The 19,509-nt window shown below is 44.0% G+C and overlaps 1 protein-coding gene across 17 annotated transcripts in view; it reads left to right on the top strand.

Moving 5' to 3' along the window:
- The first annotated feature begins 10,439 nt into the window (after positions 1–10,439).
- LOC110005370 (discs large homolog 1-like protein) overlaps positions 10,440–19,509 on the top strand; it is a 105,833-nt gene continuing 96,763 nt past the window's right edge. For 5 of the 17 annotated variants that reach the window (XM_065953493.1, XM_065953492.1, XM_065953475.1 and 2 more), the window contains exons 1-2: positions 10,443–11,326; positions 13,479–13,610. In XM_065953493.1, coding sequence (XP_065809565.1) covers positions 11,308–11,326; positions 13,479–13,610 — 151 coding nt within the window. In that variant the 5' untranslated portion in view covers positions 10,443–11,307. Of the gene's footprint in view, positions 11,327–13,478; positions 13,611–19,509 lie in introns of all 17 variants that reach the window. The other 12 variants (XM_065953479.1, XM_065953478.1, XM_065953494.1 and 9 more) reach the window with 5 other exon arrangements.

Below are 19,509 nucleotides of genomic sequence, written 5' to 3'. Positions count from 1 at the left end.
ATTGTGTATGACTGTGTACATACACAAGTATGCTCGGACACGGAACGATATAACTTATGTGAAAACAGACCAGCGGGGGATGGGGCAGCAATTGTGTAAAACTGCCCCTAATGGCCGAGAATGGGGCAGTTACAAATGTGTATGAAGTCAAGAGTGTCATTTAAATGTCCCGACTACTTTCTTCGCTGGAACCATCATGTCATTTCCTGAAAACGTTAAAATCTGTCGACTTCTACGTCTGTAGCTACTTAAGCTCAGAAAACTTGTGATTTTTATTTCTATCTTTGTTGTTTGCAATTATTTTTGTGGTTTAAAAAAATACATGAATTTACCCTTCAGCCAGTTGTCATTCTGCGTTACGAGTCTCAGAAAATAAACTTCTTAAGTATTTTTTTTACTATTAATCTTCTTTCCATATATTGTACACTGAGTAATCAGCTGTCTGTTTTTTTGTTTATTCATGTATTTACTCCTGATACTCATGTGAATTGTCTTTCATTAAACAATTTTAATAAGTTTTTAAATTTGAACTGCACTGTTACTTTTAACTCTTGATGTTTACTTTATTTATTTCACTTAATTTCATTTGAATTATTTTTATTTGAACATATCTTCAGATTTAATAATTTCAGTGATTTTTAAATGTTCTATTTTAATGTTTCTTTTCTTTCCTCTGTCATGATGCTTTTGATGTCTTGTGTGAAGCACTTTGAATTGCCTTGTTGTTGAAATGTGCGACATAAATAATCTTGCCTTGCCTTATATTTTACAGTCTTGTGAGGTAACGGGAGGCCTCCCAATCACAAACTGCATATCATTAAATAATCAACAATAAATACATTTAATTGAGCTCAAAGAATTGTGTGGTTCACTCTGATGAGTCAGCATGTTTCTGTACCATCAACTCCATGACTTTACCATACACTGTTTATATTTACTGCATTAACTTTAGTGTCCAGCAGGGGGAGACTTAACTAGTTGTAAAACAAATCTGAGATAAAATGGTTCTACTTCTTCAGTTGATTGACTCCCTCAGAAAACATTTAAGAACACAGGTGGCTTAAACTGAGTTAAGAAATCAGTCAATGAGGCCCGGTATCCTGGTTCTACATTCAACACATAAAATGTTAAAATCAGTTAAACTAAAGTGTGATCATTGTATTAAAAGTATTTAACATTTGAACGACTAAATCACTTTTCAAAGTGATTTTTTCAAACAAAGTGCCGTATCAGTCTCAGCCGTCATCACGTCTTTGTACATTAAGTATTGATTCAGAAGCGGGGTAATATTGTTGTCCCAGTCTGGGAGTACACGTTATGATTTGGTGTTGGGGCACAGCGGGGGTTCCACATAGACACACATTAATAATTTCAGCTTGAAATGGCTCTCTGAAAGAGGATGCCGAGGATCCCCAAATTGTTTAATCCTCTGGCAGGGATGAGCTGGGTCCATTCCTCTTGAGTGGCGGCCTGCTACCAAGGTTTCTGTAATAACTGCCGATGTTGGACGCTGGAAAAGTAGGAAAAAGATCAACACATCACAATGGTTAGACCTCCTTACACAACAGATATCAATAGAACAACAATCAGCAGCACTCAAAAACCAACTCATTGAATTCAACATAAATATACTCCACAACTCTCACCACCGTTTTGATGCTACAGCAGAACCAGGCAGGTAAACGAGGAGGAGAGAGGGAATCAGCACAACAATTTTAATATAATTTACAAACAGTCTGCATTTGGCAATCATCCTGTTAGCACCCATACAAAGTGAAAAACAAAAACAAACAAACAACACCAAAAATCATCACCATGTGTACAACCTATCCCACCAGTTTTATTTGACATCATTTTGTTACTATACTGTCCCCATGTTTTTCTTTGTCCTGTTTGCTCATTCACTTTGACTAATTCATTCATTTTATTTACTGACCCTTTTCCTTTTGTTTTGTTTGTTTGTTTGTTTTTGTCTAAATCTGCTTTTAAAACTGTATCAGAACACAGTTCCCCTCTTGTTTGTAGCTCTTTTTATTGTGTGAGTGTGTGTGTGCACGTTTCGGTGAATAAAAGTTAAAAAAATAATAACTGCCGATGTTGTTGCCCCCTTTCAAGTTTGAAAAGTGCTACAAAAACCTTTGTGTGGTCCCGGGATTGCCCTGAACATTCCTTGTCATATGTAGTTTCTGATTGAACTGTGTCACTCATAGCAGCTCATCAGCTCTGATTTAATGGAGTGAAGTGTTAGTTTTTTTTATTGACACAGATCATTTTAGTTGATTTTTACTATTGTTCCAGTTTCCCCCTCTTTGCCTTCAAATTTCTACCCCCCCTAGCGATACCTCTAGGGAGCGGGACCTCTGTATTACTTTTACTCTGAATGGAGGACTGGGTCTTAAAAAGAAGACATTGTTTTCCTTTTACATAAAGACTTATTTCATCTTTTGTGTTAGCATCTCTTAGCACAGTTTGATGGACCTTCTGTTTGACCTTCACACACACACACACACACACACACACACACACACACACACACACACACACACACACACACTAAAATAACATTCAGAGTAATCAAAGGAGGATAACGGACGAGATCCAGATGTTAATCCTCTGTGTCGTTTATCTGCAGGTTGTTTGATTCCAGATGACAACCTCTGAACAAATCTGTTAATTTGACCTCCATTGTTTCATATTCGCTCCGCTGGCTGCAGTGTGATGCTGATTAGTTACATTTAGGTGACGATGGTGATAAACGGACGCTGGGGCGATGCTGATCTGCAGGCAGGACGAGACACAGAAAGAGAGAAACCTCAGTGTGATTATGGGTTTGACGGAGGCGACAAAGCTCCGTTGTTTAAGCTCCAACACGCTGATTCACTGGAGTGACGGCGAGTCAGCTGACAGAGGGAACGCTTGTTTAACAGAACACACTTCATCCTCTACTGGGGTCGGGGTCCTCGATTACTGTAGAGCCAGCAAACAAACAGTCGAAGGAACAGTGTTGTGTCATTGTAATGCTCTGTGCTGAGTGGGACCAGCAGTCCGTCCCTACAGTAAAAAAATGATTTTCAATAGGTGAGTGACATGTTGCCGCATTCCCCAACACTGAGGTATCCCTTTAATGCTTGTACCTGCTGGGACCATCAATCTGTCCCAACGGGAAATATTGGTCCCCTTTTGTGAGTGATAAATCAGGTTATGGTCCCCACTAGGATAGAAAAACAAACACACACTGAAACACACTGTGGCGTCAAGACACACTGTTGTACCATTGTAGTTCAGCTAAGACAATACATAGACTTTGTTCTGTGTGTGTGTGTGTGTGTGTGTGTGTGTGTGTGTGTGTGTGTGTGTGTGTGTGTGTGTGTGTGTGTGTGTGTGTGTGTGTGTGTGTGCGTGTGATGTAATTTCAACATGTAATGTAAATGAACTTGTCATATTTCTAACAAGTTTCAGAACATTTTGCTGGATTCAGGATAAAAACATTCAGATTTGCAGTTTAAAATCAGCTTTAGGATGCTATGCTAACAGTTTCCCCCCACTTCTAGTCTTTGTGCTAAGCTAGGCTACACACATCATGCGTGTACCTGTGTATTGGACACAAGAAGATTAAACTGAATAACCTCACATTTGTGTTTTTTTCTTAATTCAGTGAGTAGTAAGAAATGTCTGCCTACTTAAAATCAAGGCAGTGAGTGTTTGAAGATCAACACCTCGTCGTAAACATATCTGAGCATTCGGGCCTGCAGGGCGGCCGCTGCAGCTCAGACGCTGCGTGTCAAACATGTAGGATTTATCCATCTGCATCCTAACCTGCAGTGTATGGACGCGGCTGTCTCACTCTGTAATGTGATTACTGCACATGTCATGTCAGTTTTTCATCCCCATTTGGACAACATGCTCATAATTAATCTTGGCATAAATCGGGAATTTGGCAGCTTAAGCCTGTGACACATGTTGTAATACACACACACACACACACACACACACACACACACACACACACACACACACACACACATACACAGCATGCGGCTCAAACGTTCGTCATAAGCATTAACTCCCAGGCTGGCTCCTCTTTGCACAACACTACATCACATTAACTGAAAACATGACGACCTTTGAGTGCTAAAATTAAATACTCAACATAGATGTAAGTCATGACTTTAAAGATAAGACATTTCTGGGTATTTAAAAAACAAAAAAGTATTTTGCCGTATACATATTTTCAAAGTTAATTCAGAATTGAGTCTTAGCTGCCAACTCACCCAGATGTACGTCACTTCAGGATAAACTGAAAGAAGCAGAGTGCATTTCCTTACCACAGATGTTGTGTTATTATTCCCTCCAACAGGAACACCTCACCAGTAATCGTCTGTGGTGAGACCTCATGACGGTGGAGCTGCATCCTTCCAGTGTGCTGACATTACATTTCATGGTTCATCAGCATGTTTAATTCAGTGTTTGAAGCACAGACTGAATATTAGAATTGTTGAATTAGTTTTAATCTGCCAGTTTACTTTTGTTTTTCTTTCTATTTTAGTATCAGAATCTTAAAGTGAAGCAAACTCAGAAGAGCAAAACATGCAGTCCCTCCAGTGTCCACTAGAGTCTGTCTCCTGCAGTGAGTCAGTCTCCATAGAGCTCTATGTTAAAATGTCTAACTTTACAGCTGCAGTCCCTCCAGTGTCCACTAGAGTCTGTCTCCTGCAGTGAGTCAGTCTCCATAGAGCTCTATGTTAAAATGTCTAACTTTACAGCTGCAGTCCCTCCAGTGTCCACTAGAGTCTGTCTCCTGCAGTGAGTCAGTCTCCATAGAGCTCCATGTTAAAATGTCTAACTTTACAGCTGCAGTCCCTCCAGTGTCCACTAGAGTCTGTCTCCTGCAGTGAGTCAGTCTCCATAGAGCTCTATATTAAAATGTCTAACTTTACAGCTGCAGTTCCTCCAGTGTCCACTAGAGTCTGTCTCCTGCAATGAGTCAGTCCCCATAGAGCTCTATGTTAAAATAAACGTGTTTACATCCTGGTACAAACACAGTTTGGGTCTCTGGAGCTCATTTCTCTATTGTTGACAACTGAATGTTTATACAACTCACCTGTTTACATTATATCAAGGCTTAAAGTGGTGTAGACTTAGGGGGTGTGGCCTCTTTGATTGACAGATGGGAGCTGCTAGCTGTCTTCTAGGTGTCAACTCAGCTATTAACCAGTCACATTAGAACGCAACAATTAGCAGCTATCTGTGTCTATAGCTTACCACACCTGTTCAGTGCTAGTCATACATTGATTTTTATGTGTTGCCCCTTGCCTTAGAGTCATTAATTTCCCAATTTTTTAAATTTTGTTTACAAGCTGTAGTGGTTCTGAATGTTCCACATGTTCTCCTAGCGTCTTTAGTCTGATAAATACAAATCAGCCATGGGCACAGACGTTTTAGCTTTATTAGCTTAGCTTTTGCTAACGCCTCTCTCCTCTCTGGCTCCACCCTATTGCCCAAATATGGTCTCTTCCGGGTTCCAGAAAACCAAGACGTCGCAGACTGCCAAACCTAAGGCTCCAAGGCAGTCCACAAACCAGCAGGTGACGTCAGAGTTCAAGACGTACATAATTTATACAGACTGAGCCTAAGAGCATGATGTGTAACGTTCTCGTATCGACGGGAGAACATTTTGATCAGATGTCTCTATCAGCACTTCCAAACATATTCCATCCAGTAACGTCCTTCTCACTCTCAGGAGGTGATGGCCGGTGTGAGAGCAGAGCAGACCTCTCCTCCTCCACTTAAATACAACGATTCTGAGACTGAAGGCGAGGTCATTCATTAAACATGACCGTCTAAAAATAAAGGCCTCCTCCTTTCACCGGAACTGCTCTCTCTCTTTAATCTGGGCCAGAGCGTGGAGTGGTTTGCATCTGCACACGAGAGAGACAAAGAGGGGACGCTTCACACAGGGAGGAGGAGGAGGAGGAGGATTCATCTTCATCGTGACCAAAGGATGGATCTGCTCACTGCCTGACCTCTGATCTTTCTCCAGGTCTCTGATATCTGGAACATTATTTTATATTGACAACTTCACATCATCAATCGTGCTGCAGCAAACTTTTAGTAACTACATCGATGATGAAAAAATCAAACTTTTAAACATCAACAGCAAACTTTGTTTTTGTTTTCATGTTCATGTTTCACCATGTGTTCTTTATTTTAAATGCTTATATTCTGTGTTTATGTCACCAAGCTTCTAAATTGTTTGCTGCCTTTTCTGGACAAGATTTACTTTTTAAATGATTTTTAATCTTAAAGGAGCAATATGTAACCCTTGTGTTCAAAATGGGTACTGCAGCTAGTACCCCCCCCCCCCCCCCCTCTCTAGAGTGGATGCTCACTCAGGTCACCATGTGGTGGACTCTGAAGCTTCAGTGTTTATCCAGCTCTGCATGGGTCTGTAAACCTTTCTGTGTTCTAACCTCTCTCCATTTTTCAAAAGCATCTCCAATATTGATCCTAGTTTGAGCACGTTTCTGCTCGTGGAGCTTATTAGAAACATGCAGAGGCTTTTTAGGTCGGGTACAATCACTTCTATCTGAACCACTTCTCTTGACCGCTTCCATCGCTGCAACACCTGTTGACCTGATAACTGCTCTCATATCTGACAAACCGAGGGGCGTCCAAAACGGCCGTGTGGAGGGGGTCGCCTTAAAACCACCTACCTTCTCTGGTCCAAACAAATCCAGAGCATTCAGGAGCAGAATCTAAAGGCAGCAGAGCGAGCCTCTTGCTGGCCTTGGTTCAGGCGGGAGGAGAGAAGCTGGAAACCAGGAGAAGATGGGCAGTGACCGGCCATCACTGCAGACCCGCCAACTGGAGGATGTTGTGGTTCAGGGTCGAAACATCCGATGAAAGTTGGTCACCACCTGACGACACCTTCTCCTGGTCGAAAGCGCGTGAATTAAAGTACAGACATTTTGATTTATCTGAGAGTAAATAAGATGAAAAGAGACAAATGTTCTCAACCAAACGGGAACTAAAAGCCAACCAATCCCAGCCGACCTTTACCGGTGACAAATCTACATTTTATTCTGTAAGTTAAACAAAACTATAACTCAGTAAATATCGAGGATCATTAGGGGTATTATTCTGGTTTCTAGATTTGAGGCAACACACATTTTTGTTTCTGCTTATTCAGGATTTAAATTACACAGCATTTCATTTAAATCCTCCTTTGATTAGGAAAGCAGATTTCTTCATGGCTTGATATGCAAATAAATAAATACAACTAACACTACAGAATTATAATAAGAGCATTGTTTCAAAGTTCAAAGTTGCTGACTGTGAGCCTCATGGGGTTTTGTTTGGAAGTTGGTTTATTCACGTTCAGGACTGGGACCAGTAACTTCCTGGTGTCTTCTGGTTCCACAGCAACTGGTCGCAATAATGACATAGTTCCCCATAAAACTGTGACATGTCTAAAAATGTTTACAGGTCACTTTGTACGAACATAAAGCAAAGAGAGCTGATAGCCTAGTGATTATGTTGTGCGTCTTGTGTACGGAGGCTGTAGTCCTCATCGCAGTAACCGTGGGTTTGAATCCCACCTCGACCTCAAATCTGACCTCATCTCCTTCTCTTTCCTACCAACATCTCCTGTCTCTCTTCAGCTGTCATGTCCAAAATAAGCAAAAAAAGGCCCAAAAAAATAACAAAATGAAGTGCTGGTGAGTAGATCCAGTTAGCTTTGACAAACCCAGGCTAGCTGTTTCCACATGTTATGCTAAGCTAAGCTAACACAGTGCTTGCTTGATTAAATTTAAGGAGGATTTCAGGAGCTTTCTTTTTTTTTTGCTCCATGCACAACTGAGCAGCTTTCATAGAAATGAACGGGGCGGGGCCTTAGCCTTTTAAATATGGAGGAGAGACATTTGAATAACATCACTTCTGCTACATTCTGGTGTTTATCCTTTTTAATGATCTTTATATCATAAAAATGATTTCTAACATGAACTTTGGAAAATAAGATGTTTACATTTTGAATGTTTTTTGTTGTTGCCAGATTATTCATAAAGTGTTGGTGATAAATGGCGGTCGGAGAGGTCGTCTTTTAAAGGAAGAATGTGCGACTCTCTGATCCAGTAGGTGTCGCCCTTGAGCTCCAGCATGATACCAAAACAAACTGCTGTTAGGCCACGCCTCCTCCATACCGAAGCCCCCGCTCTCCTGCAGAGACACACCCCCCCTCCACTCGGGTATACACGCAAGCAGCAAACAAAATAGCTTGAGCTGTAATCACCTGTGTCCTGTGTTGTTGTGTTAGCATGCTAATGTTAGCGCTCCTTAGTTAGCTTGTAGCTTCACATTGTTGTGTTAGCATGCTAATGTTAGCGCTCTTTAGTTAGCTCGTAGCTTCTCTTACTCTTACTAACATCCAAATAATCAGTGAGTATGTTCTTCTTCTTCTCTCTAGTTCTTGACTAAAACAGCTTTTATACACAAGGGGAGGAGCCGGCCGTCCCGTCCATGTAAACACGGCTCTGACAACAACACAGCCAGCGGGACTCGAGCTTCTCCCTCATTGTAGACAGTCAGGACTCAGAGACACATTTACACAGGACACACTTTATGATTTATTGATGTGGAACATGATGAACATTCTTCATTTAATGTTTCTTCTTTATCATCACTTCTCTTCCTCTAATATCAGACCCCTCGTTCTCTCTCTTTATTTCACCTCCTCTTTCTCTCTCTTTATTTCACCTCCTCTTTCTCTTTATTTCACCTCCTCTTTCTCTCTCTCTTTATTTCACCTCTTTCTCTCTCTTTATTTCACCTCCTCTTTCTTTCTCTTTTTATTTCACCTCCTCTTTCTCTCTCTCTTTATTTCACCTCTTTCTCTCTCTTTATTTCACCTCCTCTTTCTCTCTCTCTTTATTTCACCTCCTCTTTCTCTCTTTATTTCACCTCCTCTTTCTCTCTCTTTATTTCACCTCCTCTTTCTCTCTCTTTATTTCACCTCCTCTTTCTTTCTCTTTTTATTTCACCTCCTCTTTCTCTCTCTCTTTATTTCACCTCCTCTTTCTTTCTCTCTTTTTATTTCACCTCCTCTTTCTCTCTCTCTTTATTTCACCTCCTCTTTCTCTCTCTCTTTATTTCACCTCCTTTCTTTCTCTCTTTTTATTTCACCTCCTCTTTCTCTCTCTCTGTATTTCACCTCCTCTTTCTTTCTCTCTTTTTATTTCACCTCCTCTTTCTCTCTCTTTATTCCACCTCCTCTTTCTCTCTCTCTTTATTTCACCTCCTCTTTCTCTCTCTTTATTTCACCTCCTCTTTCTCTCTCTTTATTTCACCTCCTCTTTCTCTCTCTTTTTATTCCACCTCCTCTTTCTCTCTCTCTTTATTTCACCTCCTCTTTCTCTCTTTTTATTTCACCTCCTCTTTCTCTCTCTTTATTTCACCTCCTCTTTCTCTCTTTTTATTTCACCTCCTCTTTCTCTCTCTTTATTTCACCTCCTCTTTCTCTCTCTTTTTATTCCACCTCCTCTTTCTCTCTTTTTATTCCACCTCCTCTTTCTCTCTCTCTTTATTTCACCTCCTCTTTCTCTCTTTTTATTTCACCTCCTCTTTCTCTCTCTTTATTTCACCTCCTCTTTCTCTCTCTTTATTTCACCTCCTCTTTCTTTCACCTCCTCTTTCTCTCTCTTTATTTCACCTCCTCTTTCTCTCTCTTTTTATTTCACCTCCTCTTTCTCTCTCTTTATTTCACCTCCTCTTTCGCTCTCTTTTTCATCATCAGCTCTCCTCTTTCTCTCTTTTTATTTCACCTCCTCTTTCTCTCTTTATTCCACCTCCTCTTTCTCTCTCTCTTTATTTCACCTCCTCTTTCTCTCTTTTTATTTCACCTCCTCTTTCTCTCTCTTTATTTCACCTCCTCTTTCTCTCTTTTTATTTCACCTCCTCTTTCTCTCTCTTTATTTCACCTCCTCTTTCTCTCTCTTTTTATTTCACCTCCTCTTTCTCTCTCTTTATTTCACCTCCTCTTCCTCCTGATGTTTTTCTAACTGTAGATTCTGTCTTGTCTTCACCTTTTCACTTCTTCATCCTGCGTCTGTTTGCGTCCCTCTTCATCCTGGAGATTGTCTTCCTCCTCTTCTTCTTTTTATCGTTCCTTCAGTTTGTAAATCTTCACCTTCACCTCCTCTTGCTCTCTCTCTGTCCTCTCACTTTCCCTTTCTCTGGATCCAAAACTTTTTCTCTTCCTCCTCCAGCACCCCTCCTCCTCCTCCTCCTCTCCTCCTCCTCTTCCTCGGTCTTGTAGGTGAGCTGCATGATTGGGTGGCAGGTTGGAGGGGTAGTCTTTTAGAAATCACATGGTTCACGTTTGCTGCTCTGTGAGACGCCATTTTGGAGGAAAGTTTGGGATTTGTAGACCTGGGGAGGTGCAGGAGGAGGAGGAGGAGGAGGGAGAAGAAGAAGAAGAAGAAGAAAAAAGGAGGAGAAGGAGGAAGTAGGAGAAAAAGAGAGGAGGGATTTACACTGAGGGAAGTTTGACACGAATGCACAACGCAGGCTGTGCTGGGAATAACACGCAGGAAGAGTGCGTGCCAGTGCGGGATACACCAGGCTGGAGTTGAGGTGTGTCACCAGGCTGGAGTTGAGGTGTGTCACCAGGCTGGAGTTGAGGTGTGTCACCAGGCTGGAGTTGAGGTGTGTCACCAGGCTGGAGTTGAGGTGTGCCACCAGGCTGGACTTTGAAGTTGTTGTTTTTTTTTCTTCTTCCTGGAAGAAGCATCAAAGCTCCGGAGCTGGTCGTCTCCCTGCAGCCGGGCAGCTCATGCATGCACCCTAACTGATGGTTTTTATGGAGTTTGGCACTCGGCTGGTCCCGCTTGGAGGAAGCTAGATTTGCACTTTTTTTTTTTTTCCCTTCACCCAGCCGTGTGTCGCGCCACCGCGGTCATCAAGCCGGGGCAGGGAGCGTCTCCGGCGGGGAACTACAGCACGGAGAGTCGGTAGCTCCTTCCTCGGGTGATATTAGTTGAACCCGGGACTTCTGCCTTGTCTTGCTTCATACTGTAGACTTGGTGTTGTTACTCAGTCTGGACGTGTCGGTCCCCCCTCACAGGGACTTTGTTTGTCTCGGAGGGGAACTTGGTGTCGTCGTGGAGGGATTTTCTTGAGCCGTGACTTGGAGCCGTGACAGCGGGCTGTAACAGCCGGAATAATCAATAAAACAGAGCCCGAGTGCTGTGCCGGGGACTGCATGAGGCTAACACACGACTAGCTCAATACCGAGCCGAGCCGAGCCAGACCATGCCAGTGAGAAAGAAAGGTAAGCTGCACATTATTAACTAGCTGAGGCTAGCACGGCTAAACCAAACTCACACACACACACTTAAACAAACACACACACACACACACTGACACGGATATAACTCGACACAATGACACCCCACTCGGGTTATTTCGGCCTCACAAGCCGAACCGTGCCGTGCCACTCAGGTAAAGTGAGTTAAAGTGGGGTTAGCCGGGTTAGCTGCAGTTGCTAACCAAGTTGTATATGGGGCACCTTGTCTGGAGAGGAGCCCAACTAAAAATAAACTCTGTGTCAAAAGTCACATTTCCACTCTTCCCCTGAAGTCCCGGGACATAACAGAGACATAACATGCATGTGAGGAGGCAGTGACCCGGGACAAATGTTTAATTAGTTGTGTTTGATGAAGGTGGACTCGAGTAGGGGAGACCGGGGACACAAGTGACGGCCGCAACAAGTCCACAATCACACGCATGCGCAAAACACCCGCAAGAGACGGAGCTCATACGCTGCCTTCGCGTGCTCCTCGGCTGGTCGAGTTTCCGAGTTGGAAAGTCGTTTTTCTCTCGCGTTCACGTGCTTTCCATTTGGAAAGTCGCAATTACTTTATTATGAAGGTTTGATGGTTTCGCTAACTTACCTTCCTCGTTAACGTTTAAACAAACGGACGTCGAACAATTACAATTTAAATTTATAATTACGTGTAAAATTCTTTTTTTTTTTCACATTCAAAAATAAAATAGCAAAAAATGACTTAATCTGAGTTTACCTTTCTTGCTGTTTGAATTCAACCCTGCTTTTAATTTGAAATAAAGTCAGGATCTCTCGGTAGATCAAACGTCACGACATTCAAATTAATGTGTTCATTTGTTTTAATCTCGATTAATCTCATGTTTGTCCCTTCAGGCTCTCCGTAGATACTCGTCCTCAGTGTCTCCCTGTAGTCTCACTGCTGCATCTTTGAATGTCTCATTTCACTTTAACAAACTCTCAGACAGTAATATCCACCTGATGACATCACACATTGACCTTATGACATCACACATTGACCTTTTGACATCACACATTGACCTTTGTTACTGTTCCTTTGAGCTGTTTGATCCCTAACCACTTCCTGTTTCTGTGCTTAACTTCCTGTCCTAACCGTCACTCTACCAGAAGGGCCTTACTGTATTTCAAAATAAAAGCACGGTTGAATTCAAACAGCAAAACCTGTCGATGCCACAGGTATTTCTTTAATGACACATTCGTTATTTTAACTAGAGATGTTCCCGGCTGACTAATTTAATTGTCTGTTGAAAGGAAATTTAAATTTTGTTTAACTCACTAGACGTAAGATAAGAAAACTGGGACGCCGACCGATACGGGATGTTTTGGGGCTGATACTGATATCGATGTTGGGGAGAAAAAAAGCAGATACTGATAAATTGGCCGATATTTTTCTTTGATCTTTGTTCAATCTGTAGATTTAGATATCCACATTTATTGTGTTGATCCCTCAGTTATCAAACACTTGTTGAAAAGATTGATGATGCTTGTCGTAATCCATATAGCGCCCCCTACTGGTTAAAAAGAACTGCTAGTGTTATACAATGAAACTCAAATGAAATGCTGTTTAACTGGTGAATAAATCTAGAAATGTCGGAGCATATCTGAGATAAAATTAGCCGATACCGATCGCCACTTGATATGCTGATATCGGATGATATTATCGGCTGGCTGATAAATCGGTCGGGCTCTAAAGAAAACAGTCAGAATCGTCTGCCTACTCACATTTTATCCTCTATTGTCCGAATTGCAATTCTTTTTTTATTTTATTTTTTTGCAATTTAGATGGTGTGCAGGAGTTTTTCTGCAAATCATGATAATTTTAAAGCATCCACACCCGACCTGACGCCGCACTCTGCTGAAACACTGACCTTAACCCAACCACTGCTTTCATTTCCTCGCTGTCTGTGTTTTTTGTGAAGCATGTAACACTGCGGTGTCGTTCCATCACTGAGGGATTACTGCAGCAGGGAAGCAGCTGTTTATTCAGACCAGCCTGCGATCGCCGTGTCTCAGATCGTTTTTCATTCATGGTAAAGACCCTGACTGAACTATGTGTCCTCGACTCACCTCTTCCTCCTCTTCCTCTTCTTCCTCTTCCTCCTCCTCTTCCTCGCTTCAGATGCACAGCGAGCCCTCCTGCTGCTGGAGGAGTACCGGGCCAAGCTGCACCACGCCGAGGACCGGCAGCTCCGACACTCCATCCAGAGGGTCATCGACATCTTCCAGAGCAGCCTCTTCCAGGCCCTCATAGGTACGAGCACCACACAGCCACAGGCTCTACCAGGCAGCAGAAAACAAGTTTTTAATATTTTAATCAGGCAAACATAAATGATTTATCAAGACGGTTTCTGAGCTGTAGCGCCTGCAGCAGGTAAACAGAGTGTAGGGTCTGCAGCAGGTAAACAGAGTGTAGGGTCTGCAGCAGGTAAACAGACTGCAGCAGGTAAACAGAGTGTAGGGTCTGCAGCAGGTAAACAGACTGTAGCGTCTGCAGCAGGTAAACAGACTGTAACGTCTGCAGCAGGTAAACAGAGTGTAGGGTCTGCAGCAGGTAAACAGAGTGTAGGGTCTGCAGCAGGTAAACAGAGTGTAGGGCTGCAGCAGGTAAACAGACTGTAGTGTCTGCAGCAGGTAAACAGACTGTAGCGTCTGCAGCAGGTAAACAGACTGTAACGTCTGCAGCAGGTAAACAGAGTGTAGGGCTGCAGCAGGTAAACAGACTGTAGCGTCTGCAGCAGGTAAACAGACTGTAGCGTCTGCAGCAGGTAAACAGACTGTAGCGTCTGCAGCAGGTAAACAGACTGTAGCGTCTGCAGCAGGTAAACAGACTGTAACGTCTGCAGCAGGTAAACAGACTAACGTCTGCAGCAGGTAAACAGACTGTAGCGTCTGCAGCAGGTAAACAGACTGTAACGTCTGCAGCAGGTAAACAGACTGTAGCGTCTGCAGCAGATAAACAGACTGTAACGTCTGCAGCAGGTAAACAGACTGTAGCGCCTGCAGCAGGTAAACAGACTGTAATGTCTGCAGGTAAACAGACTGTAGCGTCTGCAGCAGGTAAACAGACTGTAACGTCTGCAGCAGGTAAACAGACTGCAGCAGGTAAACAGAGTGTAGGGTCTGCAGCAGGTAAACAGAGTGTAGGGTCTGCAGCAGGTAAACAGACTGTAGCGTCTGCAGCAGGTAAACAGAGTGTAGGGTCTGCAGCAGGTAAACAGACTGTAACGTCTGCAGCAGGTAAACAGACTGTAACGTCTGCAGCAGGTAAACAGAGTATAGGGTCTGCAGCAGGTAAACAGGCTGTAACGTCTGCAGCAGATAAACAGACTGTAACGTCTGCAGCAGGTAAACAGACTGTAACGCCTGCAGCAGGTAAACAGACTGTAATGTCTGCAGGTAAACAGACTGTAGCGTCTGCAGCAGGTAAACAGACTGTAACGTCTGCAGCAGGTAAACAGACTGCAGCAGGTAAACAGAGTGTAGGGTCTGCAGCAGGTAAACAGAGTGTAGGGTCTGCAGCAGGTAAACAGACTGTAGCGTCTGCAGCAGGTAAACAGAGTGTAGGGTCTGCAGCAGGTAAACAGACTGTAACGTCTGCAGCAGGTAAACAGACTGTAACGTCTGCAGCAGGTAAACAGAGTATAGGGTCTGCAGCAGGTAAACAGACTGCAGCAGGTAAACAGACTGTAACGTCTGCAGCAGGTAAACAGAGTGTAGGGTCTGCAGCAGGTAAACAGACTAGCGTCTGTAGCAGGTAAACAGACTGTAACGTCTGCAGCAGGTAAACAGAATGTAACGTCTGCAGCAGGTAAACAGACTGTAACGTCTGCAGCAGGTAAACAGACTGTAACGTCTGCAGCAGGTAAACACTGTAACGTCTGCAGCAGGTAAACAGAGTGTAGGGTCTGCAGCAGGTAAACAGAGTGTAGGGTCAGCAGCAAGTAAACAGAGTGTAGGGTCTGCAGCAGGTAAACAGACTGTAGCGTCTGCAGCAGGTAAACAGACTGTAGCGTCTGCAGCAGGTAAACAGACTGTAACGTCTGCAGCAGGTAAACAGAGTGTAGGGTCTGCAGCAGGTAAACAGACTGTAGCGTCTGCAGCAGGTAAACAGACTGTAACGTCTGCAGCAGGTAAACAGACTGTAACGTCTGCAGCAGGTAAACAGACTGTAACGTCTGCAGCAGGTAAACAGACTGCAGCAGGTAAACAGAGTGTAGGGTCAGCAGCAAGTAAACAGAGTGTAGGGTCTGCAGCAGGTAAACAGACTGCAGCAAGTAAACAGAGTGTAGGGTCTGTAGCAGGTAAACAGAGTATAGGGTCTGCAGCAGGTAAACAGACTGTAATGTCTGCAGCAGGTAAACAGACTGTCACGTCTGCAGCAGGTAAACAGAGTGTAGGGTCTGCAGCAGGTAAACAGAGTATAGGGTCTGCAGCAGGTAAACAGACTGTAGCGTCTGCAGCAGGTAAACAGACTGTAACGTCTGCAGCAGGTAAACAGACTGTAACGTCTGCAGCAGGTAAACAGAGTGTAGGGTCTGCAGCAGGTAAACGGACTGTAACGTCTACAGCAGGTAAACAGAGTGTAGGGTCTGCAGCAGGTAAACAGACTGTAACGCCTGCAGCAGGTAAACAGAGTGTAGCGTCTGCAGCGGGTAAACAGACTGTAACGTCTGCAGCAGGTAAACAGACTGTAACGTCTGCAGGTAAACAGACTGTAACGTCTGCAGCAGGTAAACAGACTGTAACGCCTGCAGCAGGTAAACAGAGTGTAGCGTCTGCAGCGGGTAAACAGACTGTAACGTCTGCAGCAGGTAAACAGACTGTAACGTCTGCAGGTAAACAGACTGTAACGTCTGCAGCAGGTAAACAGAGTATAGGGTCTGCAGCAGGTAAACAGACTGTAACGCCTGCAGCAGGTAAACAGAGTATAGGGTCTGCAGCAGGTAAACAGACTGTAACGTCTGTGGCAGGTAAACAGACTGTAACGTCTGCAGCAGGTAAACAGAGTGTAGCGTCCGCAGCAGGTAAACAGACTGTAACGCCTGCAGCAGGTAAACAGACTGTATCGCCTGCAGCGGGTAAACAGACTGTAACGTCCGCAGCAGGTAAACAGAGTATAGGGTCTGCAGCAGGTAAACAGACTGTAACGTCTGCAGCAGGTAAACAGACTGTATCACCTGCAGCAGGTAAACAGACTGTAACGTCCGCAGCAGGTAAACAGAGTGTAGCGTCTGCAGCAGGTAAACAGACTGTAGCGTCTGCAGCAGGTAAACAGACTGTAGCGTCTGCAGCAGGTAAACAGACTGCAGCAGGTAAACAGACTGTAGCGTCTGCAGCAGGTAAACAGACTGTAACGTCTGCAGCAGGTAAACAGACTAACGTCTGCAGCAGGTAAACAGACTGTAGCGTCTGCAGCAGGTAAACAGACTGCAGCAGGTAAACAGACTGTAGCGTCTGCAGCAGGTAAACAGGCTGTAACGTCTGCAGCAGATAAACAGACTGTAACGTCTGCAGCAGGTAAACAGGCTGTAACGTCTGCAGCAGATAAACAGACTGTAACGTCTGCAGCAGGTAAACAGACTGTAACGCCTGCAGCAGGTAAACAGACTGTAATGTCTGCAGGTAAACAGACTGTAGCGTCTGCAGCAGGTAAACAGACTGTAACGTCTGCAGCAGGTAAACAGACTGCAGCAGGTAAACAGAGTGTAGGGTCTGCAGCAGGTAAACAGAGTGTAGGGTCTGCAGCAGGTAAACAGACTGTAACGTCTGCAGCAGGTAAACAGACTGTAACGTCTGCAGCAGGTAAACATACCGTAACGTCTGCAGCAGGTAAACAGACTGTAACGTCTGCAGGTAAACAGAGTGTAGGGTCTACAGCAGGTAAACGGAGTGTAGGGTCTGCAGCAGGTAAACAGACTGTAACGTCTGCAGCAGGTAAACAGACTGTAACGTCTGCAGCAGGTAAACAGACTGTAGCGTCTGCAGCAGGTAAACAGACTGTAACGTCTGCAGCAGGTAAACAGACTGCAGCAGGTAAACAGAGTGTAGGGTCTGCAGCAGGTAAACAGAGTGTAGGGTCTGCAGCAGGTAAACAGACTGTAACGTCTGCAGCAGGTAAACAGACTGTAACGTCTGCAGCAGGTAAACATACCGTAACGTCTGCAGCAGGTAAACAGACTGTAACGTCTGCAGGTAAACAGAGTGTAGGGTCTGCAGCAGGTAAACGGAGTGTAGGGTCTGCAGCAGGTAAACAGACTGTAACGTCTGCAGCAGGTAAACAGACTGTAACGTCTGCAGCAGGTAAACATACCGTAACGTCTGCAGCAGGTAAACAGACTGTAACGTCTGCAGGTAAACAGACTGTAACGTCTGCAGCAGGTAAACAGAGTATAGGGTCTGCAGCAGGTAAACAGACTGTAACGCCTGCAGCAGGTAAACAGAGTATAGGGTCTGCAGCAGGTAAACAGACTGTAACGTCCGCAGCAGGTAAACAGACTGTAGCGTCTGCAGCAGATTAGTCTGTTAGTCCTGGAGCGGTGTGACCGCAGGCCAGCAGGGGAGGGGGGGGCCACTTTCTTAAGCACGGTATGGGACAACTTTGTCGAGTGTGCCCTTAAAACAGAAAATCATCTCCTGTAACAAAAAGGTCTCTTCTTTGTAGGGATCCTCTCTGAGTCGTTGGACGTTAATAAGAACACAAACAGCTTTTCAGAGGGAGACGGTCCGTGATCCTGTAGAGACAACATGGACATGAATTTGTACACAACACCCTCAGTGATATTTTTAAACCTTTGTCTTATCTCTGAAAGATCTATTTTTATTCACTAAACCAAATCAGTGCCTTTTAAAAATAAACACGACTTCAGTAAGAGTTTGTCTTCGAGCAGCGAGCAAACGGTTAGAAGTTAATAAGTCGCTTTGTGTTGATGCTTCTGTTCATTAATCGCCTTCTGAATCAGCCAGAGTGCGTTTTAAAAAAATGAGAAAACATCGTCAGCAGCAGCCTGGAAGTGATGATGAGAATGAAACACATGATGAGGATTTTGAGAGCACAAAGAGAGGCTTGTTTATCTGAAGGGGAGAGTCGGCCGTGGTGGCTGCAGCAATCCTGTTTAGTTTAGTGTCTGATGTGTGAGCGGTCACAGCGGGGCGAGAGGTCGTAAAGTGCGTCCGTTTGTCTTTGTGAGGGCAGGAGTCCTGAGGAGATGATGAAACATCCGCTGGTGTGGCTAAAAACAAGACGATGTGGTCGCTGATCAATCTATATGTATACAGCAACGAATCAAACCAAAGGGACGCTTTACATAAAAGAAACCACTGCACCACCGGCACCCCGCACAACGTTAACATGTACAACCAACGCTCCAAACCCCCGCATGATACACGAGGCATATGTTTTGCGTTTGCCTAGTTTAAAGCAAGTATACTCAGGACTATTTTGGGACCATTCCCAAGTTTTTACAGTGGAAACGACAATAAATGTGTACCGTACTGAACCAGACCGCTTGGTGGTAACTGGGCTTATGTGACCAACAAGGTCAGGAATATATCCAGAGAAGTCCCCTTGACATGATCTTTATGTGAAAACATGTTCAGTCTCAGAAATGGGATCAGGAAGGACAGGAGGAACTGTCAGCCTCTTTCTGTTTTTCTGTTTGATGCTTCCCTGACATGCTGAACCCCTCCCCCCCGCCCCCCGCCCCCCCCGTCTTTATTTTAACAGCTTCCCAAACAGAGCTTCATCAAAAACCCACAAACAAACATCAGTAAGTGTTGCGTTAATTTATAGAGTCTCCAAAACTGGACCTGCCAGCTGCTCGGTTGTAACAGCTGGATTCAAAAGTACCATCTGCCTGAAGTGACGGCAGCAATCAACACGTTTCATATGTTGTTCTGTAAAGTCCTGAATCTATCCGACACTCACCGACTCTGCCAACGCTGAAAATCTGTGCAGAGATAAATGTTTATCCCCGCGTCTCTTCCACCTGCAGCTGTTTGATCATCAGCTGCCAAAAAATCACGCTCTCCGATAAACACGTTTGTTTTGTTGCTCTCATCGCTCTGCAGGAAAGTGCAGCCTGGGGAAAAAAAAAACCTTTTTTTTTATTTAAAAGACGATTAGAGCAGCCGACAATTCAAGGGCAATGGAG

This window comes from Labrus bergylta, chromosome 4 (assembly GCF_963930695.1).
Source record: "Labrus bergylta chromosome 4, fLabBer1.1, whole genome shotgun sequence".
NCBI classification, from domain to species: domain Eukaryota; kingdom Metazoa; phylum Chordata; class Actinopteri; order Labriformes; family Labridae; genus Labrus; species Labrus bergylta.
Note: the sequence above shows the minus strand (reverse complement) of the source record. Positions and strands in the feature narration are given on the sequence as shown.